We start from the raw sequence: 23,961 nt of genomic DNA, 5'->3' as shown, positions 1-23,961 counted from the left end.
ATTTCCGTGCTTGATTCATGTACACTGTTGAAGCTGTGCCTACTCCTTAATGACAGTGTTGCTGTGGATGGGATCCTTTACCTAGAATAAATTTAATTTCAACATGAACCTCTGTATCCCACTTTGTTACACAGTGCCCATGTTCTATCCTCACAAGCAGGGAAGCCCATCAAGGTATTGATTGGTCTACCCTGGCTTTAGACTGGAAATGGGTTGTGTTGGACTTGGCCCTTTTTGCAGAGCCATCCAAGAGCTTTTTGCATTCCTTCTGTATTTTTTCTGACCTTTTGTTGGTGGTTTTATGACTCTGGGCACTTTATCACTGCTAATCAGTGTTAAAGTGCATTTGATCTCTCTTGTAAACTTAGTAGGATTGGTCTACACCTGTTTGGCATTTTTTATTTACCTAATAGTCCCTTGTACAGTGGTATCCCATATACCCAGGGCCTGTAAATTAAATGCTACTGGTGGGCATGCAGCGCTGCTTACGCCACCCATCAAACTAGCCTTCCAAACCTATCTCAGACTTCTGCCACTTCAGGGTCCGCACGCGCAGTTTACTGCGACCGTGATGTGGCATGTAAAGTGGTTGCCACGTTTGCAACTTCCCTTTTACTACATATAAGTCACCACTAAGGTAGGCCCTAGCTAGCCCTATATGTGGGGTGCTGTATAGGTAAAAGGTAGGACATCTCCCTTAACTGTGTGGCATGTCGTGGTAGTGACAAACTGCCTATTTGGTTTCTCACTGCTGTGAGGCTGCCCTGTCTTAGGGTTGCATTGGGGATTCCATGATATGTGCTTCAGTGGTAATTTCTGATCTGAGAAGGGTAGCGTGATCATGTTAGGTATGTTTGGAATAGTAGTCCTAAATACTGCTTATTGGTGAAAGCAGATTTATTATTACTATTTTAGAAATCCCACTTTTAGAAGTGAACACAAGGAGATGATGGACGGAGCGCTGAAACTTTTCAGACACTCGCCCCCAGTCACAGATCTTTTTTGAATCCATCATCATTCTTTAGCTCACTTTGCCACCTCAGTTCAGACCCAGCTATATGCAAATCAGTCTTGACCCTGTGCCTCATGGGAACAGTCCAGCCCGAACTTCCAAGCCAGGTCTTCCCTGAACCCGGAAACAAGCATCCTGGGGCCGGTTTCTGGGTAACACCTTTCTTCAGCCAAGCTAGCTTGAATCCAGTGGCAAAGTGAGCAAGGGGCCCATGTCTGGGCATACACTGCCAACTTAGGGCTAAACCCCGAAACTGGTCCTAAGATTCTTTTTTCCAGACCAGGGAGGACCTGGCCTAGCAGTGCGGGCTGGACTGTTCCCATTGGGCACAGGGTCAAGACTGATTTTCATTTGGCTGGGTTCAAGCTGGAATGGCATGGTGAGCAAGAAAACAATGGATTTAGGCCCAGATCTCTATACTGGGGTGAATGTATGACATTGCTCTGCATTCTGTCCATCAATTGTTGTTTTTGCATTTGTCACCCCGAGTGGGATGGGTATGCCCAGATGTGGGTCCTGTGCTCTCCATGCCACTGGAGTCGAGCTATCCGGGTTGATGAGGGGTGAAACCCCGAAACCGGTCCTAGGATGCTTGTTTCCAGTCCAGGGAGGACCTGGCCTGGCAGTTTGGGCTGGACTGTTCCCATTGGGCACATGGTCAAGACTGATTTGCATAAGGCTGGGTTTAAACTGGAATGGCATGGTGAGCAAAAAAAGATGGATTTAGGCCCAGATCTCTGTACTGGGGTGAATATATGACAGCGTTCTGCATTCTGTCCATCTATTGTTGTTGTTGCACTTTTAGAAGTGGGAAGCTCTTTGTGCTTATGTCTTTTTGTGCCCTGCCTGGATGTGTATTGACCATCTGGTTCTGACTGACAGAGCAGAGGAGATATGCATTCCCTCCAGCCAGTCCCAAGGGGGGAGTTGAGGTGTGTCCTGCCTTTCCTGGGTTACTCAGCGCAAGACTGAATAGACGTTGGCTGAATTTAGAGTAGCAGGAGTAGTTTTCCCTTGCACTTGAATAGGCCTGGTCTGCCTTTGGAGTGGCGGGATGAGTTGCACCTGCACCTGAATAGGGCTGTGCCGATCTCCCACAATGTTGGCTCTTCCCCCGTGGTGTGTCTGGTGCCTGGGCTGGAAATATGGATGGGGGTGTTGTGCACTTTAATGTTGTGTTTGAAGTCCCCCCAGAACAAAGACATTGGTAATAGAAGTATAGGGGCTGGGACCCTATGAAAGAAGAAAAGACTGTGTGGGATGTAGAACCAGGGGCTGCTGGCCCTAACAACTGCACCTGGCCAGGAGGGACCTCCATTGGACTGGATTACTCAGGGTTCCTGGCCTGTCGCCTGCTGGGTGGAGAGATAGGACTGCCACTGTTGGTGCCTGGAACCTTGTGCTGGCCTGCCTGGGCTCGGTTGTTGGCACCCCCATGGATTTACCTGGGTTGTATGGCTGGCACTGGGTAATTTGAAGCAGTGCTGGTTGAACGCTGTGCTTCTCACCCTGTGAGTTGTTTGGTTAGCAGCTCTAGTGGAGCGCTGGAGGGTGCTTCCCTCATCACTTTCAGTGCCAGAGAGGAAAGCGCTGCAACTTTTGGGAGAGAAACCTCCAAAGTGCCTCTGGAACAGAAAAGAGCTGGGCCCCCACCTGCGGCACCAACACCACAACAAGCCAGAGCCTCGCAGACTCCTGCTGCAGCAGCACCCACCATGGAGGAGGAAACCCAGGTCCGGGGTTGCCAGTTGCCTAGTAGCGCCCGCGTCGTAGAAGAGTGGGGCCCGCTGCTGTGGAAGGTCATGTGGAGGAGGGCAAAGACGATGGAGACTTCGCTCTTTGTCTCGCCATGCAAAGGGTGTTAGGAGGCACTCACCTGTGCTCCAGATTGTTTCACCTTGATGACGATATGAGGACAGGTCCCCAATCCCTCTAGAAACTAGCAGCGTGATACCAAGATATAACTTAGGATCAGTCCGGTAGTCTCAGGGGGGAAAAGGGGTTGGGATGACAAGAGAAGAGAAACAAGAAGATTCCAGCGGTCTTCTTTTAGGGGGACCAGGGCTTCAGGGGACTTGAGTATTCACAGGATACAATAAACAGGAATGTAACTGGATAGTGGCTTGAGTTTTCTACTAGACTCCTAAGTACAAAACACAGAAGATAAACAATGTGTATATCTGTGAGGCAGTATCTTCTTACAGTTATCATAAACTTGTAACCAAAAGTCTCCAATAATTCTTACCTACAGACTACGTAGGTTTCAACAGAATTTTGGGTTGATCTAACAATCTACTTGTCGATTTATGCAATCTGCAATAAACAATACAATCATTAACATACTGTCAAATAAGTTTAACAATCATGATAGCATTTAGTTATGTTCATCAGCATAGGTACCTGAATCCTTATATGCCCAGCTTAGGATCAGATGCCTTGAGTGCACAGAAGTTCAAATGCTGCCAAAACAACCTTCTGCCATAAAGGAACAAAATACTGCATACAAAATAATAATAGTCAAAATCACATCTGTGCTGTTGTGATTCTTAAGGCTAACTTTGCTTTGCGATAACTATTTTCACACTTTTAAAAAGGCACAATCTTCTTTGTTTTATAAATGTCAATAGTTTCTGGGTACTACGGGAAAACACGCTGTAACACTTGAAATGAAGTGATTTCCTTCAGTCCAAGAAATATAGTTCGGATAATTTGAGCAGTTCAAAGAGCAATGTTCCAAGTTCTAAAAACAATGTTCCAAGTTCTAATGTAAGCAGACTCACCGTGGGATAGTTGTCTTCCAAAAAATACCTTAAAGCATGTTTTCTCTGTGCGCTTCTTTTCAGGGAACACGACACGGAAGAAGACGTCAGACGGGAGACTCAGCACGGAACCAGGAAGCCAGGAAATTGCTGATGCAAGGCTGTCAAGCAGGAGATGCCGATCGGAAAAGCTGGAGCCAGGTAAGTGTGTTGAAGCAACGAGGCCAAGCACTGAATAGTGAAGAGGAGTGGTTTAAATAGGCTCCTAAGCAGGTGCTGGGTGTGGCCCAACTGTCTTTCAGGCCCAGGGTTTGTGGCAAACTGGGTGTGGCTTTCAACTGTCTTTCAGGCCCAGGGATTACTGGGTGTGGTCCTGGGTGTGGCCCAACTGTCTTTCAGGCCCAAGCTTTGCACAGAATAACGACACATTCTTCAATTACTTATGGCATGATAGAGCCACAGTTTAAGAACATGACATAATACATGAACATAATTTACAGTAAATACATATATGAACAGGATGCCTTCTACAAGATACTAGTGTTATATTACCATTTACTCTGTTTCTGCTGATATGTGTTCAAATCAAGGTGGACAGGGAAGGAGACGTGCATGAGACAATGCACCTGTAACAGTGGGAGCCGGTGCTGCCCAAGGTAGGTGAGTGAGTGACCCCATCTCATTTGGCATCCCAGGGAAGAGAAGGCAGGTGTGGGATCACCATTCCCCCTTCACTGCATTCGTAGGCATTCTTTGGGTGATTCTTTGCCTCCTGTGGGGGGTGGGGGGGGGGCCTGAAGGTTGTGGGCATACTGCGAGAGCGGGCACGTCTAGCCCTGTTGGCCTGAAGTAGTGGCCGGTCCCCTCTCCCGTGTTCTTGGCAGCTGTGCCTCGTGTTGTTGGCAGTTGCCCCTCACTTCTTGGGGCATAAAGGGGAAACCTAAATAGTGGACCCCACTCCTCAACTGAAATTAGGAGTAGTGTTGGAAGTCCTGGTCGGGAGCAGTAATTACTGCCTTTCCCGTGATAGACGGTACCAAAGGGGATGATGGACGGAGCGCTTGAGCAAATCAAACACTCACCCCAAGTCAACAGATCTGGGTTTAATCCATCATCATTCTTTAGCTCAATCCACCACCCCAGTTCAGACATGGCCATATGCAAATCAGTCCGACCCTGTGCCTCATGGTAACAGTCCAGCCTGAACTGCCAAGACATGTCTTCCCTGGACCGGAAACAAGCATCCTGGGACCAGTTTCGGGTTCATAACCCTCATCAGCCAGGCTGTCTTGAATCCAGTTCGGGCTGGACTGTTCCCATGAGGCACAGGGTCAAGACTGATTTGAATATGGCTGGGTTCAAACTGGAACGGCATGGTGAGCAAAAAAACGATGGATTTAGGCCCAGATCTCTGTACTGGGGTGAATGTATGACATTGTTCTGCATTCTGTCCATCAACTGTTGTTTTTGCATTTCATGTGATAGAGGCCAGAGGGCTTCTGTGCACCACGCTGTGGAGGAGAATTCCCAGATGACGGGTAATAAGAGTGTGGAGGAGCTGCACCCGAGGGCATTCGTTGATGGTATTTGTACTCAACACCTGCCGCATGTGCGCGCTGATAGTTTGTGGACATCTGGCAATTCATAGGTGTTGTGCCCTGATGTTATGAGTTGTATGTTTTCCCTCATCATGTGTTTCATGTGGATACAGCCATACTGGGGGTGAGGTGTTCCATGACATATTGTGGTTTTCATAACATTCAGCTTACAAGTGTTTACTATAGTGCACTGCTGATGGTGTTATGACAATTGCTCCATTGTCAAAGTTTTTTGTGTAATCCCTGTGAAGTCATGTCAAGTGCCTAGTGGCACAGTAATATATGTGATTGTGATCTAATTTGTTTTTATGAATAATACAAAGGATATTTTTATATAACTATGTGTGGAGTCTCTTTGTGGTGTACCTAGTGTGTCACTGTTGTGTGAGTGTGTTGCACCAACACTTTCCACATTGCCTCTGGGATAAGCCTGACTGCTCTGCCAAGCTACCAAGGGGGTGAGCAGGGGTTTATCTTCAGTGTGGAACTCCCTTGCCCTACTAGAGTGGCTGCTTCTGCCTGGCTTAGGTGCATAACCTAGCCAACCAGAAACCCCATTTCTAACACGCACTATGTACAAAGGTCATTCTATCTTCATCCATGTGGTGACAGAGCTATCTATATATCCATAACATTGCTAATCTATAACGTACATTGCAAGGCTGCTTTCTATTATAAATAATGAGTATCCCAATAGATTAGCAGAGGAGGCACTTCAGCTGACACCGAGGATCCCTGCAAGCTGCAACTTCACTATGCAGCGGTGTGACATCTCGTGAGTGGGGCCCAGTTTGTTACCCAGATGGGGTCCTTCATTCTCTCCCGCCATGTAATGGGGTTGGATCGTTCCTTGGGGAGATTCTTGGCCCTACACCTAGTCACACTCTAGGTACACTTAGAGTAGGGTTTTATATATTATGAGTACACCTAATTACTGCCTTATTTACATGCCTACATACATACACTGTTTTAACACCATGGTAGAACTGTATCTACTATTTACCCTTTTGGTGCTAGTAATCACTTTCATCTGCTTTTGTCTACTGATTATTGCAGTACATGTATTCTATACAATAATAACATTGGTTCAATAAATATATTGAAAACATCCCACTGTGTATTCTCTGTATATTTCTCAGAGCACTAGTGAGCGCAAGTGACTGAGCGAAAGGTTCAGATCGGTTTCCACGATCCCTGAGGGGTCAAGATTGTCATGTTCAGTGGTTGCCAGAAACCATTCGCTACCTGGTGAGGTTAGGGGGCTTACGATGGCACTGTGAGCTAGCTGGTCTAAAGCCCAACATACCCTGTGGGGGTGCCTGGAATCAGTCTAGGCACCTCACCCAAAGTTTATGTTGTACCAAGAAATGTGCAGGTCCCACGGATTCGTTGGAACTACACAACATTATTTCTTGCCAATATATGTGTTTTTATTGAAATATTTTAATTGTGTTTCCTGATCGACATGTGTTAGTAGCAACCATGATACTGACATCAACAGCTCACCTTTAAATGGTAGTTTAGAAGAGCCTCTTAATACTGTTTCCCATTGCAGATTTTCAGAACTTCACAATAAAATGATTTGAACAATGTGACAGAGATGCTAAGATGCAAGGGAACAACTTCATAACTTTGGAAATTATGAGTAGGTTATCTTTTTTGAGCTTCGCTTATTCATGCTTGACTGATGAAACCCGAATTTCCTACACTAGAAGACCTTTATAAATATGTCTATTTGTTGCAAACGCAGACATTTGTTTCATTTAAGCTTAATAGTTGGTTTATCTGCCTTATGCTGGGGCTTCTTGCTTTCCCTTGAAGCTCAAACAATTGCCCAACAGGACTGGTTTGGGAAATCAAAAGAAGCCCTGGCCTAAATGTTCAAACTAGCCATGCTTTCTTAACTTCCTTGCACTATTTCTTTTTCTATCCATCTATTCATTCTCTCTTTCTTTCTCTCCTCTAGCTCTTTCCCTCTCTGATCGTTTTCTGTCTACCTTCCTCCTCCCTGCCTCTCTTTTTCACTCTCTTAAAGCCTTTCGTTCCTGGTGCATTTAATCTCAGGAACTGGGGAAAGTGACATAGGCAGTGGGGGTGGCCACCAGCTTGCTAAACTGGCTTCCAAGGGCCCCAACTTACTGGGAAATGTTCGGTGGTATAAAAGGCCTGTCCGGCCCTTTGCCTAAAGCAGAACAGCCTTGCTGTTTCCCTAAAGTGCGTAAAGTAAAATTGGGGCAATTACGCAACCTTTGTTTTTCTTCATCCCACTGTCATCTGCTTCCAATTGGTGCCATAAACACTCAATTTATTAGATAGGACCTATTTGACTGTTTTTATATTAATTCATGTGTTTTAAATCATGTGCGTCTTTTATGACCATCTGGGAAATGATCGAATAAAGATTATTTGATTGATTGAGATAGGACCTAATTCATTTGCTAATCACCTAATGTGCAGCTCCTTATACGGTATCAGTCACTTGGATGATGAACTTTAATTTAATTTCCTCCTTATGAAATCCCCTATCTAACGTGCCCTATGATAGAAGTTCCTTAAATTGGCACATCTTCAAACTAACAGCAAACTCCATTCTTTCATTAGATCTAAAATGTAAAAATCTGGAAATCATTTTCATCCTAATGGATAAGGAATATTGTGTGGAGGGTAATTTGGAGTGACTAGGCATGGCCCAGTGAGCCCCTTCAATAATAATGATGTAATCCGTAACTCACAGACAATAAATTCAATTTTTCGAAGCCATCCAATTATGGGTGCCTCCTTTTCTCTTTAGTACACGAGCACACGCCCTTTAACGAGCACGTGCAATCTGTTTCGCGCCCCAGCCATGCTCCAAGGATGCACAGATACGTGCACTAAAGATGGATCGCTTAAAAAGATGTGTTTTTAATAGATAGAAGACTGAAGATGGGGCCCATTGAAGCAATAATGTGCTGGTGCCTGCAGAGAATTAGAGAATTTCATTTCACAGATGCAAAGCATTCAAATCTCCGAGGCTCCATTTCGATTAAAATGTTTCGAGACAGGTTTATAGTATTAATTTCCGCTTCCACCCCTGTGCTGCATGCGAGGGTTTTCAGTACAGTATAAATCAGGCTCACTGCGCCAGATATGCCATAAAGGCGACTGATTAATTTTCTGGATTCTGTATCACAGTCAAACGTAACTGGGCATTGTTTACCACGGCACTGATTGTCCGCGATGACAGGCCATCATGCTGAAAGCCATCGCACCTTACAAGTGCCGGGCTGATAAGAAAGGCGCAATTACGTGAAAAATGTTCTTAATGACATTTCACAATGTGGAATTGTGTCTGGCACTCTGGGGATCTCAAACAAGGATGACTGTCTGAGAATAAAATACTCAATACTAATAAAATTAGTGATTTGCCCTTCATTTTTTTTAGCCGTTGCTGATTGGTCAACAATCTTCTTGACATATTTTGTAATGCTTTGATTTGCTCCACGATGAAGTGCCAGAATATGTTAAGTGCGACTAAAGGGCGAAGGCATGCTACATGTTTCCTCCTCTGCCTGGCTCGGAGGGATGCTCATTGTAGCAAAACTGGAATGATCGAATTGCTCAAATTTAACACGTTGTCAAGAAAATGATTATGGTTTCCAGCAGTATTAGCTGAAACTGTGCTCATTTCAAAAGTTCAGTTGCAGGAAATAGGCACAAGAGGTCACCGCGTCGACTTCAATTCAGTAGACGTTAAAGGCTAGTTAGTAACTCTTTATAATCCTGAATAGTGTCATTGGAAAGACAAAAATCAACTTCGAGCATATTTCCTGGCATCTGTCTGGAATGATAACTCGCAATTAAAGTGCCATTTGTAGGTGTACTTTGGTATGCTCTAAATTATACTTTATTTCAAGATATTATCCTCTGTCAGTATAAGTCTTCCATAGGTGCATTTTTGACACATTCACACATTTTTCACTGTTAAAATGTGCATATTTTAACTTTGGCGTCAAGCACATTTTCCAACAAAAAATATTTTTGTGTTGCTTTTCACATTTTCTGAAGGTCTTAAAATGTTTGTGAAGTTTAAAAAAAAAACACACTTCCGAATGTATGCAGGAGTCAATTCTGCCAAAGTTTAGCTCGCTTCAGCTAGTAGGTCTATCACTTAATTATATTAAACATTAATACGTTGTATACTCCTAGGACAAAATTCAGAGTCATACAGATGTGTGTATCTAAGGCAACCGTGAAATTTAAATGGAAAAGGTCTGTGTGTTTTAGCTGTAGGTCATCTTTATTGTTACTGCTGTCACATTGTGTCATGTTGTGAAGCACACATAGAAAACATACATACAACATGAATATTACACTTCCAATAACTAGATGTAAATAAACCTAAATACACATACAGAAAAAAAAAATACAGACCAACAAGCAGTCAAGCAAAACCCATAGGGCCCTAGCAGACCGAGGTAGATGTACTAAGTACAGATTGGTTAATGGTTGTGTGTATGTATAACATGCAAGATAGAATAGATGGTTCAATGGTATTAGGTGCATACAATAGTGGGTAAGTGGTGAGATGGATGGGTGTGGTTGCATGGAAGGAGGGTGCAAGTTAGGGTGAATTCTTGTTTGTGGGTTGAAAGATGAATGCATGGGTGTGTATGAATGGATGTGTTTCCTTGAAGGTTGTTTGGGACACATTGTCATGCAGTTTCCACTTTTTAGTAGAAACTGAGCATTTGTTGGACAACATAAACTTGGGGATGGTGGAGGACTGATTCTGTTCACCCCCTTAGGATATGTTTTACTAGCTCACAATACACCATAATCACTCCTAAACATAGACAGGTTGTGAATAACTTGGACAACCACAACACATGACAACCATGATATCCCTAGGAATTGTGGTAACAGATCTAGAACCCTTTCACTCAGTCACTCGTGCTCCCTCTCAGAGAAATATACAAAGAATACACAGAGGGGCATTTTCAATCTTTATTGAACCATCCTGATTCTTGTATAGAATATATGTGCTGCAATGATCAATAGACAGAAGCAGATACGAGTAATTAGCAGTATAAGGCTAGTTAACAGAATTAACAGTTTCACAGTCTTGTTAAACATTGTATATATGCAAGTATATGAAACAATATCTAGATAAGGTATTCCTTCTATGCGTTCCCTAACCTAAGTGTCTAGGGTGTGTGTGAGTGATCTGCCAAGAATCCCCTATTGGAGGATCCAACCCCTGTTACCTGAAGGGAAGGCATGTAGGTCTCTATCTTGGTCACAGGTTGGACATTACTCCTCGCAGAGGGATCAGCTAGCAGCTGGGTAAATTGTATTTGGTTATCCAGGATTGACATATTTGGTTTACTAGTAAGTCCCTAGTAAAGTGCACCAGGTGTGCCCAGGCCCTATAAATCAAAGGTTGCTAGTGGGCCTGCAGCACTGATTGTGCCACCCACATGAGTAACCTTGAAATCATGTCTAAGATTTGCCACTGCAGTGTCTGTGTGTGTAGTTTTAAACTGCCATGTCGACCTGGCAAGTGCACCCACTTGCCAGGCCCAAACCTTCCCTTTTACTACAAATAAGGAACCCCCAAGTTAAGCCAAGGTAGCCCCATGGACAGGGTGCTGTGTATTTGAAAGGTAGGACATGTACTGGTGTGCTGTACATGTCCTGATAGTGAAATTCTACTAGTTTCGTTTTTTAACTATTGCAAGGACTATCACTCCCATAGGTTATTATTGGAGCTGTCTTGTAACATCTTACAAGTGTAACTTCCAATTGGGAACAGATAGAGATTTTGAGCTTAGGGCCCCTGAACTCACAATTTAAAAATACATTTTTTAGTGGAGTTGGTTTTTAAATTGAGTGTTTCAAAATGCCACGTTTAGAAAGTGGGCATTTTCTTGCTTTGCCATTCTGTGCCCCTGCGTGTCTTTGTAATCCACGTCTGAGGGAGGTACAGTTGGGCTGTTTGTGCATTTACTCTAGACAGTCACAGAAAGGGAGCTGAGATGTGGCTTGCATATCCTAATGGGTCATCACCAGGCTGATGGGCCTTCCTGAGCTAAAGTGGTGGGAGGAGTTGTCACTGACACCTGAATAGGGATGTGCCTATCCTCACACAAAGCTGTCTCCAGCCCCCCCTGAAGTGTGTCTGGAGCCAGGTCAGGGAAAGGCAGGGTCTTGTACACCACAATGATTTTCCTTTGAAGTTTGCCTACTTCAAAGGCAGAAACTGGTATAAGTACTGGAGCTGTGACAACCACAACCTTAAAAACACTTCTGGACTAAGAGGACATTCTGCCAAGAAGAAGAGCTGGAGAACCTGTCAGGACAGACTGCCACTTTGCTGTGTGCTTAGCTGTGCTGGAGCGCTGGTTTCTGCTTCTGTCTTGGGCAGTAAAAGGACTGGACTCATCCTGCTTGCCAAGGTTCTCAAAGGGCTTGTGTGTGCGCTTGCTTCCTGTTAAGTAGTCTCACGGTCATCAAACACTTCATCTGCAGCTCCTGAACCCCTCTGCTGGGAGTTCTGACCTGCCAAGGGGTGCCAATTCCAGTTCTGGGCCCTTGGAGGTGGCTTTTGCTGCAGAGGACTAAGAAAACCCATGCATTGACCTCCATTGCCTGTTTTTCCTGACGAAGCACCGCAGTGCGGTTGAAAAATCAACACATCACCGTGGTGCGGCTGAAGAATCCATGCAGCACCTGCTGTGTGGCTGAAGAAACACTGTAGCCTGAGTCCTGAGCACAATGTCTCTGAAGTCCAAGACACCTGCTGCGAATACGACGCACGCCCGCTGTGCAGCTGGAAAATCAATGCATCATCCGGTTCGAGGCTGGAAAATCTACGCAGCGCCTGTTTCGTCACCGCCGCATTGACTCAGCGTGTCCAGATTTTCAACACATCACACCTGTGCGCCAAGTTCATCATCGATGTTGCCCAGCAGTAAGGAACCGAGGCAGGGTGTCCAGAGTTCAACGCATCACCTCCCCTTATAGTAAGGAATCAGTGCATCACCTTCCCTGACAGTAAGGAATCACCGGGTTACCTCCCCTGCGCTGCAGTAAGGAAAATGACACATCACCTCCCCTGGTAGTAAGAAATCGATGCATCCCCTCCCTGGCATTAGGGAATCGACACATCACCTCCCCTGGGTGTAAAGAATTGACGCATCACTTTGCTTCTCTGGTGCCTCACCTCCCAAGCACCTGTTTTTATCTTTTAGTTTGATGCATCCCCACTACTTTCTGATAAAAGTGATGCATCTATAGCTTCCTATGGACTGAACTGTTTTGAACCTTTTAAAAGTGATATCTTTACTTGTGTATGTTGGATTGTTTCTCGTTTTGGTCTTGTTTTAGTCAGATAAATATTGATTATTTTTCTAAACTGGTGTGGTGTCCATTTGTAGTGTTTTCAGTGTGTTACTGTGTGTGTTGGTACAACTTCTTTATACATTGTCTCTGAGACAAGCCTGACTGCTCGTGACAAACTACCAAGGGTGTGAGCAGGGGTTATCTTAGCTGTGTGACTCCCTTACCCTAACTAAAATAAGGGGTCCCTACTTGGACAGGGTGAAAAACCTCTGTCAACTAGAGACCCGAATTTCGAACAGCCATTAAGGGGTCCACCAGTACATTTATGTCCAAAGGCTCAAACAATTGTGTTCCTATGCACAAGTCCAAGGCACACTCGAAAGTGCACAGTAGACAGCGGAATATGGGCTGTATGCAGTGAAGCCAAACAGGCTGAAATGGTAAGAACCAATGCTCAAACAGTTCTCAACACAAAGGTGAACCAAAGCAGTGTGCCATGCATTCACGGCACAATAGCACATGAGGTAGTGCCAGCTCCATTTCTTCTTGAAATGGGACATCCATTGTGGAGCAATAAAATGTAAATCACTGCCCCAACAATCAGGAAGAGGACCAGTAGAAGACCTCCAAAAATGCTTCCAGCACGGAGTGTATGAAGGATGGAATAACTCCGAAAACTGTCTGGAAGGTGCTAACCAAGTCAGAGCTTATACTTTAAAAAAAGTTTGCTATTCTAACTGTACTAGACATGTTAACAATGCGGTGCACCAACATTCCAAAATGTAGTGGAAAGTTAGTGCGCGGTAGCTCCTCTATCTCCTATAGTGATAGGCATGCTCTAAACAAGACCTCAGTTCCCTGAACTTGCAAGTCATTTGTACCTCAAATTGATATTACATCTATAGTGTCCCTCCTAAAGTTGAAACATTGTACAGACAGCTGGGAAAGAAAAGAAGCCGAATATATCAGCTTGGTGTCGGTCAGCATATTTTTCTTTGCAGGTGAAGGTGCAAGCCTATAGTAATAAGAAGCAGGGTCAGATATATCATACCCAGAAAAATAAGCAACCTTCTGTGCAAATGTTTTTGAATTCTCCCGTGGCGATGTACGGCAATGTTCCCATTGTGTGTACTTGAACACAGCACATGGAATATTTTCTTTATGCAGAAAAATGATGACCGTAATTTTGAAAACAAAACATTTCATCATAATTCATACAGTTCATTAGAAGAAAACACAGTTGAATGCTTTAGGTCTTCTAGCATTTCATGCACTGGATCAATGTCCCAATGGTCTAAAACAGTACTAGGGGTAATTACATCATTCAATGATATTTTAAACAGGTATGGAATTTGTAACTGTTCAGTAGGGCCATACACATCATATGATACCCTATCCCAAACAATCCCACCTGGAACTAGAACAGCTGAAATTTTCACTATGGAAAGGCCTCTTTGTTCTCAGTGTGATGACGAACGAGGTTTAAGAACCAAGTTCACCAGTTGTACTGCAGAGTGTCCTGGGAGATAGTGTCCATTTATAATCAGGAAAAACCATTCCGTCCATCATCTTCTGTGTTTTGCTGTTCGCCCTATGTGGGAAGGGTATGCCCAGACGTGGCTCCCATGCTCACTACGCCACTGGAGTCAAGCTATGCTGGCTGAAGAGGGGTGAAACCCCGAAACCGGTCCTAGGATGCTTGATTCCGGTCCAGGGAAGACATGGTTTGGCAGTTTGGGCTGGACTGTTCCCATGAGGCACAGGGTCAAGACTGATTTGCATATGGCCATGTCTGAACTGGGGTGGTGTGGTGAGCAAAATAACGATGGATTAAACCCAGATCTGTGACTGGGGGTGAATGTTTTGCCAATGTGCAACATTCCGGCCATCATCTTGTGTGTTTCACACCCAAACTTCCCAAAGCCTCTTTGTAAGCCTAGAGCTAAACGCCGGACCATGGTCGGAATGTAATGTGCCTACTGGATATGTCCCAATGAAGACTTACAGATCCTTTAGAACAGTTCCGGCACCAGCCGACCTCTGTGGCCATACCCACAGGAATCGAAAGCAGGAATCCACTGCTAACAAGATATGCTTGTAAGCCCCATCTAATGAAAAAGGACCACAATGGTCCAAATAAACACAAGGCAGAGGCTTGTTTGAAATTAGTAAAGGTGTCTGGGGTGGATACACCAAGATGGAACCCTTCGTCTGCTGGCATATGTCGCATTTAAGGATAAAGTCCTTGGTCTGTTTGGAAAGACCTGGCCACCAGTAGTCTTACTGCATTAATGAAATTGTAGCAGCCACGCCTGCATGAACAGATGCCAGACCCTTGTGTGCAGCTAGTATTAAACCAATCCTGCTATCCGTGTTTGGTATTATTCTATCTCCCTCTCCAGGAATGTTAGTATATGTAATATTTTATGCATCTAACTTGTAGGAGTACTTGAGTGAAAAGGCTTTCAGCAGGTGAGAGTCGTTGCAAGCAGCATTGACAGCCACCATAACATCTCTGTCTATCCTCATACTTGAACGAGTAATTGCAGCAACTGCAGCAGTGCGAACTGTTGCTTTCAGGGCTTCATCAGCCATGGAATTCCCTGGTGCCAAAACAACAATGAAAATGCAATAGTTCTGGAACGCTGTAAGATGAGCAGCAGTATTAAGGAGGTATAAATATAGAGAAAAGAACAATAAATGGAAAACGGTCCAATGGATACAAATTTAAGTGGTACAGGATCGTAATCCCGACTTATCTACAAAATATCTAAATTCTGCTCCTCAGCCAGCATTTTCCAAATGACACGCACCATTTAATTAATTTTGCTACTTAGACTTTTCTTCTGCTCTACTGTCTTTCTTAATGTCCCATTCAAGACACTGTCTAAATTGCAAATGGTTCAAAACAGAGCGGCCAGACTTTCATTCAGTCTGAAAAACATGATCACATTTCTGCTTAATTAAATTGGATTCGTATCAAATAATAATTTATACTAAGCACCCTCTATACCAACTGAACGTCCACAAATCAAAAAACCTTAAATACATTGCATACTTATTGGTAGCAGACGAAACCTCCACTCAACAAAAGTACATTAAGCTCATCATCTCCTAATGGCCATGAAAAAATCTTGGGGGAAAATGCTGCTCTATGCAGGGACAGACCTATGGAATGATTTTCCTGCACACTGCAAAACTTCCCTGATACAAACAATTTTTGAAAGTCACTCTGAAGAATATCCTTTTGAACAATCTCTCTCCTGGTGCGTAATGGACTCTTGAAATGTTGCATATGTTAGATTTATTTTGTTTCTAGTAATTGTTTTATGCTAGCACTTGTCGTATTCCCCCCACCACCCCTACCTTTGGTATAAAATTAATGTTGGCATTTGCTGCACACAACAAACAAATAATTAAATACCAGCAGATGTAATTTCGACAGATATGATAACTGCAGCAGGTGCTCCAGCAGGATGCACAGAAATGAAAAGAATAAGATGGGGTCTGCTGGCAATGGGTGAATTATCACTGTTGAGATCAGTAGTAGCTCCACAGTTATTTGCTTTATCTCATAACTTAACCTTTAGGTAATTTGGGGTCCCCAACACTGTAAAATTATGCCTTGCTACTTAGATTCACTAATAACCCGAAGACTAATGCTAAACTTACTTTCAGCATAAAACATTTCTAGTTCAATTTGGTTCACACCCAACCCCAGACCTCAGAAAAGTAAACTGGCAAGGGATGTGCACAAAGTCAAGCCTGCTCTGGATGAGCAAGCATTTATACAGAGTTTTACATTGCACCATTCAAATTATAATTTGAGCTATGTGGGACACAAAAAGGCGGAATTTCAAGAAACAGTGGATACACTTATGAAACACCTGGAAGAGGAACGATTCTAGAGGGTTCTGAGACTTTTTAGATAGGCTGGACAATAGGGCTATATGGAGGGAAGGAAATTATAAATGGCTTTAGTTTGGGATACGACATCACTAGCTCATGTACAATTACAGCCTGATTTATAAGGGGAAAAATTAGAGAATAATATAGCAAATGATCACAAAGCGCAATTGTTGCAAAGGTAGAAGACAGCATCTATGATGGTTTGTAATGATAGCAACTATTATAAATGGTTCTATACTATATCCCTTTTATAATGAGGGCTCTAAATCGTACCCAGGCAACTACAGGCATTCAGCCCTGCTAAAGGAGGAAGCACAATTGTATGCATCCCGTCTCATTGCCAATGTTAAAAACATGGATTGTAAATAATAACTTTGGACCTCATATATTTTTGAGCTGACAGGATACTTCATGAAATTGTGGCTGATATCGCATTCATCATATTTGAAATGGCATAGGCTTTAATGCACTTGTAAAAAAGCGGACAGGCATCTGCCACATTTGTAATGAAGTATAATATCTGAAAGAAACAGTTAGTTATAGATTCCTTAGCTTAGAATTACCCCCAGGCATCAGACCTTTTCCGGAAAGTTTTTCGTCAGCAGAACCCCCACGCATTAGAAGGTGGCATTGGTCGACTCCGCGTTCATCGTTGGTGTCGCGGTTGCCGGGATGACATAGCAGTAGCTACATAGACGCCGCCCTCGCGCGCTTTCAGTACTTTCTTTTTCCTCACCAGCAAGTGCAGATCGGAAGAGAGCAGTACCTCCAGTCACTTTTTTTTAGACTTTATTTTTACTTTTGTTGACTTGTTTATTGAGTCCATTGACTCCTGGTGCACGAGGGATGCCCGGCTTCAAGGCTCGCGGTTCCTATAACTGATCGATGTCTGTGACGAATCCGCTCCACGTGTGCCTCTACTGCCTGGAGCGTGACCACGACCCCACGTCGTGCTCCGACTGACGAACCATGGCCCTGAAGTCTTTGCTGGAGCGGTCCCGAAAGCTACTCGAGGCCCGGCAGTCTGCTCTGCGTGGCTCGAGGTCCTGGTCATGGAGGAGGTCGAAGGACCAGTCACAGAGCCAACATCGTTCTTCATCTAAGTCTTCGCACTCAGAGTCAGGTAAGTCAAAGCACAAGAAGTCAAAGAAGCATTGTCGCTCTTAGACTTCTCCACATCCGTCGGCTGACACAATGAGGGATGCGGATGCTGCCCCTCCCGCTGTGTCAGTTTTACGAAGCGATGCTCGCCATCTTTAGGCAGCATGACTCTGCCGGCATGCCTTCGGGACCAGCGGACTCGGCTGGGGGCCCTGGGCCTTCGGCATCTGCCCAGGCACTGCAGGGTCCCCTTGGATTCAGGCCTGGATCCGGATTGGCACCGGTCGACCTTGTTACGGTTTCCCCGGCGCCGATTTCACCAGCACCACATTCGCAACCGGCATTGGCTGTGTCCCAAGCCTACGCCGACCCCGGCCTCGAGGTAGACACGGAGTTGGACCTGCCTGGACCGACGCCGGATCCAGTGCCGACGGGTACTTTTGTGCCCCAGTTCTACCCTGGCTCTTTGAGTCCAGATTGCCAGCCAGAGGAGGGTGAGGAGGACTGGGAGGGGTCTGGGGACCCTTTAACCGACCAGTTGGTGTATGAACAGGACTGGTGAGAGGAACTGGGGGAAGCCAGTGGTCTGGATACCTCACCAGACCTTGGCATGTTGTCTCCTCCAGCTACGGAGGAGGGGGAGTCATACGCAGTGGTGTTACGTAGGGCGGGCGAGGCTCTCCACCTCGAGCTACCTACGGTGGCAGTCAGTAATAACCTCCTGATAGAGGTGCTTCAACTGGCAGCAAGCTCTACGGAGCCCCTATTTCCATTTAATGAAGCCCTCACGGACATTCTTTTGGGCACCTGGTCCAGGCTCAACACAGGGGAACAGGATGATTTCCCGATGCCACCACCCGGTCCCGGGTGACACCACTTTCATCTCCCAACACCCCACCCTGAGAGCTTGGTGGTTCAAACCTCCACCTCCAAGGGTGCATTCCCTACCGCTCCACCTGATAGGGAATCCAAAAAGCTGGACCATCTTGGGAAGATGTTTTCTTCCTCCAGTTTGGGACTGCGGTCGGTAAACACCGCATGTCTGTTGGGCCTTTACACCCACTCCGTGTAGGATACGATTACGCAAGTGCTGCCTCAGTGCCCGGAGGAGGCCCGGGCTGTGCTCTCTCGAGCAGCTGCCGAAGGGAGAGACGTAGCAAAGTTTACCATCCACTGTGGGCTGGATACCGCCAACTCACTAGGCAGGACGATTTACATGTCAGTAGTCTTTTTGGCAACAAGGCAGACAACACTCTGGAGCGCTTTAAGGACTTTCGGGCTATGGCCAGGTCCTTTGGCCTCTCCACCACCCGCCCTGCACAGTCTGCCTTTCACCCCTTTCGTAGCTATGGAAGGGGTGCCCCGCCATGTCCCGCCCAGATCCACAGGCCGGCGCAAGCTGTTAATCCTCTGCGCGGCCGGGGACGTAGGAGCCAGCTCCGTGGTTTTGGGGGCCAGCGGGCGGGCCAGTCCACCACAGCCCCCTCTGCAGCAGCCTCCAAACCCTCCTAGTCCGACCTTTTTAGGGCCACCAAATGCCAGTGGGTGGCAGGATTCTCCAGCACCTCCCCCACTGGCGCACCATCACGTCGGACAGGTGGGTTTTGCAGGAAGTCCAAAGGGGCTGCTCCTGCCCTTTTGAGACTACCCATCTATCCCTGCCACCTCAGTACCATCGCATGTCGGAGGATCATCTGGCCCTTCTCCAACAGGAAGTCTAGGCACTCTTGGCCAATGGAGCCATCAAGCACGTTCCTGCCCCAGAAGTAGGTCGTGGTTGCTATTCCCACTACTTTCTGCTGCCCAAGAAGGACAAAGGCCTGCGTCCTATCTTGGATCTGAGGAATGTCAACCGCTTCCTCAGGAAGGAGAAGTTCAAAATGTTGACGCTCGCTCGAGTCTTGTCTGCCCTCGACCCTGGAGACTGGATGGTAGCACTGGACTTGCAAGATGCTTACTTTCACATCCCCGTCCTGACGGCCCACCGGCGTTAACTGTGGTTCACGGTAGGCCACAAGCACTTTCAGTTTACCCTGCTCCCCTTTGGCCTTACCAGCACCCCTCAGGTGTTCACGAAAGTGATGGCGGTGGTTGCAGCTCATCTGCACAGATCAGAGTTTCCAGTCTTTCCCTATCTCAACGACTGGCTGTTGAAGGTGGGCTCGCCCCAGGCTGTCTCCCACCTCCAGCCTACGGCCGACCTCCTGCATTCGCTGGGGTTCCCCATCAACGTGCAGAAGTCGCACCTGACCCCCTCTCAGAAGCTCTTCTTCATTGTAGCGGTTTTGGACACAACGCAGTTTCGGGTTTATCCTCCCGAACAGCGAGTCCGGGATATTCAGGCTATGATTCTGATCTTTCAGCCTCTATTCTGGGTTTTGATCAGGATGACTCTCAGGCTGCTGGGTCTGATGGCATCCTGCTGGTGGACCAGGCCACATGGCATATGCGGGCTCTGCAGTGGGACCTGGAGTTCCAGTGGCACAACATCAGGGGAATTTGTCCGATTGTGTCCATATCTCGGAGGGCACTGCACATCAATTGCAGTAGTGGCTCACGAACCACAATTGGGTTGGCGGCAGATCCCTCTCCCTTCCCCAACCCAACCATAGTTCCCAGTAGTGACGATGCATCACTTCTGGGATGGGGCGGCCACATGGGGGAGGCGGAGATTAGAGGCCTCTCATCTCTGGGGTAGTCCGGCCTCCATATCAACCTTCTGGAGCTTTGGGCGATTTGTCTTGCACTCAAAGCATTCCTTCCCTCTGTCCAGGGTAGAGTGGTGCAGGTGTTCACAGAAAACACCACCGCCATGTGGTACTGCAACAAACAAGGCGGGGTGTGGTTGTGGACCCTATGTCAGGAGGCCCTCCACCTCTGGACATGGCTGGAACATCAGAGCATATCCCTGGTGGTTCAACACCTGGCAGATTCCCTGAACGCCAGGGCAGACGAACTCAGCTGCAGGTGCATGATGGATCACAAATGGCGTCTTCACTCGGAGGTGGTGCAAGGTCTCTTTCAGCAATGGGGAGAGCCTTGGTTAGATCTATTTGCCACCGAAGAGCACACGCAATGTCAGCAGTTCTGCGCGTTGGAATTTCCAAAGCGGCACTCGCTAGGCGACACTTTTCATCGCGAGTGGCATTGAAGTCTTCTATACGCCTTTCCGCCTATACCACTTCTGCCCAGAGTGCTGAAGAAGATCAAGCGCGACCGGGCCCATGTCATTCTTGTGGCTCCGCATTGGGCACAAAGCTCAACATGGCCATCGATCCTCCGATCAGACTGCCTCTTCGGGAGGATCTTCTGTCGCAGCAGCAGGGAACAGTCCTCCACCCGAACCTTGCCAGCCTCCACCTCCTTGCGTGGAGATTGAGTGGCGGCAGTTGATGTCATTTGACCTGCCTCCCGAAGTCTGGGATGTTATCTTGGCAGCCAGGCGTCCCTCCACTATGACGGTATACGCCTGCAGATGGAACAAATTTGTGGTATGGTGCACAGCAAAGGCAGTGGATCCCCTTTCCGCCCCTCTTACTGAGGTTCTCTTGTTCCTCCTTTCTCTGGCCCAGCAGGGCTCTGCTCTGGGCACTCTAAAGGGCTACCTCTCAGCCATTTCATCCTTCCTTAGGCTTCCTGATCAGCCATCTCTTTTTAAGTCCCCTGTTGTAAATAGATTCATTAAGGGCATTACTCATCTTTTTCCTCCTGTTACCTTCGTAATGCCTCAGTGGGACTTGAACTTGGTTCTTACCTACCTCATGTGTGCTCCCTTTGAGCCGCTACAATAACTGTCATCTCAGACTTCTCACTTTGAAAACTGCCTTTCTGGTGGCCATCACCTCTGCATGTAGGGTGAGTGAACTACAAGCTCTTACTTCCAAGCCTCCCATTCTGGCTGTCCATCTGGACAAGGTCGTCCTTAGAACTAGATCTTCTTTTCTTCCCAAGGTGGTTACTTCTTTCCACATTGGCCAAACATATCACTTTGCCCACCTTTTTTCCACCTCTGCATCCTTCAAAAGAGGAAGAGAGGCTCCCCCATCTGGATCCAAAACATGTGCTTTCCTTCTACTTGGATCGCACCAAATGATTCCAGGTGGCTGACCAACTCTTTGTTGGTTACGTGGGCGCTAAGAAAGGTCGGGCATGCACAAACTGACCATCTCCAGGTGGGTTCTTCTGTGTATCAAAGCTTGCTATTCTTTGGCAAAGAAGGAGCCTCCAGTGGGACTGCGTGCCCATTCCACCAGGGCGATGGCAGCCACCACAGCCACATGGGCATCACTGCACACATTCACCAAACACTACTGCATGGACAGCCAAGTCCGGAGAGACGGCTTCTTTTGCCATTCTGTTCACCAGGACTCTCTGGTGCGAACTTAGTTCGCAGACCCACCTCTGGGGTTGGTATTGCTGGGGTATCTATTCTAAGGTAAGGAATCTATAACTAACTTTTTTTCAGATGAACAAGTTACTTACCTTCGGTAATGATATATCTGTAAGAAAAATAGGTTAGTTATAGATTACTTATGGCCTTACCCATCCTCCCTGTTCTGCAAACTGACTTCTAGGGTTAAGGACCTCCTTTCAAGGCCTTAGTTTTGTGCACCAGTGGTCAGTGTCATGCATGGCTCTGCGCTTCCAGTGTGGAAAGTTGTGTACAGAATTGACGTCAGCACGCAAGAGCGGGGTCTATGTAGCTACCGCAACGGCATCCCAGCGACCACATCGCCAATGAGGAGCGTGGAGTCGACCAATGCCCCCTTCCGAACCGCAGTGGTACTGCTGGAGAAAAGCTTTACGGATCCAGTCTGACGTCTGGGGGTAATTGTAAGGTAAGGAATCTGTAACTAACCTATGTTTCTTACAGATATATCGTTAAATTCTCCTTTGTTCCATGATTTTAAATGGCTTCCATCCAGTGTATTGTACAATAGACAATATATTTGCCCTATTCATGTTTGTACTTTTCTGCTTGCATATTAGAAACCGGCTGCAGAACTCATGACTTATTAGAGTCAAAACAGGATTTGATAGCTGACAGAGGCCGTTTGTGGAAGAAGTTAGAGGTGTGAGCACAACAGAGTTGTTGTTCAGAGCAATACAGTTTTTATACACTGACACATTGGGTCAGATCAAATTGGGTGGCAACAAAATCGACTCGCAGCACACAGTGACAACTTTGGCCAAGTATTGAAAAGAGAATCATGTTAACAATATTTATAAAACGTTAAATATTGCTGTATCCTCTAAAAGGCATACTAGGACATCATCTTCAGTACTGGAAGAGGCCAGAATATCCCATATCATCGAATGTAAGTATCTAGGAATAATATTCTCTGAACATGCAATCATTTGGGTGACTTGAAGGCTCTAAAACGTAAGGCATTCATCTAAAAATGTGCTTAGCTCCAATATCCACCATTTCTCTGGGCCACCTTTAAAACCATTGCTTGAAGTTGGAAAAACTCAATTTTAATCCACTCTAAAATATGTATTGGAAGCCTTTTCCTGGGCCTTTAAGAGGTAGCTGGGCAGTGCTTGGTGTAATCTTAACAGGATTTTATTTCACCTCCTGTCCTCTTCCTCTCAAGCTTAAATTAATCTTGATATATATCTACAAAGTCAAACACTGTCTTTAGTTATTGAACTCTTATGCTTCTGGCTGGGGGCAGTTAGGCTGAGCTGAAAGCAAAGATATGACCTAGTGTTTCAAATAATTTTACCTATCATGTGTTTATGAGAAAACATGTTAGTGCATTTGGGCCTAAGTTCATTATCTGTTAGTAGTTACTGCCCATGGTGCGTATCATGATTTCAGACACTTGACAGTTTAGATTGGGAATGTGGTATTGAGGCAATTTAGTAGTGGAACTGAAGCAGCACATACCTCAGACACTAAGATTTAAATTAACTGTCTGGGCTTTAGAAGAGATTTTTTATGTAAAAGGCCAGTAGTCTGTTTTTTAACTCGTGTTGCAAATGTATTTTTGTTGAAGTTTATCCCACTGAGAGTAAAGATAGAATATCTCTGTTGACGTTGTGGTCTATTGGTTCTAAGTGAAATCCGACACATTTGGTAGGAAAGCAGATCTAATCACAGGTTTGTACTGTGTGACCATGCAAATGAAAGTGTAGGATTGGACGTTGTATGCTTTTTCTAGCACAACCCTCAGAAAGTATTATCTAGTTCCATCTATACGTACATTGGGCATCTGCAACATTATTGAAAAATAATATCTTTTTTACTGCAATG

At 45.7% G+C, this 23,961-nt stretch overlaps 1 protein-coding gene across 1 annotated transcript in view; it reads left to right on the top strand.

Annotated features, from left to right (window-relative positions):
* The window catches only part of LOC146775989 (uncharacterized), a 649,670-nt gene that overhangs the window by 162,249 nt on the left and 463,460 nt on the right, over positions 1-23,961 (top strand). Inside the window, exon 3 of the mRNA XM_085637079.1 lies at positions 3,856-3,972. Within this exon, the coding sequence (XP_085493205.1) occupies positions 3,856-3,972 (117 nt within the window). The remainder of the gene's footprint in view (positions 1-3,855; positions 3,973-23,961) is intronic.

The sequence above is a fragment of the Triturus cristatus genome, chromosome 12, assembly GCF_964204655.1.
Source record: "Triturus cristatus chromosome 12, aTriCri1.1, whole genome shotgun sequence".
Classification (NCBI taxonomy): Eukaryota; Metazoa; Chordata; class Amphibia; order Caudata; family Salamandridae; genus Triturus; species Triturus cristatus.
This window is presented reverse-complemented; position numbering and strand designations above follow the sequence as displayed.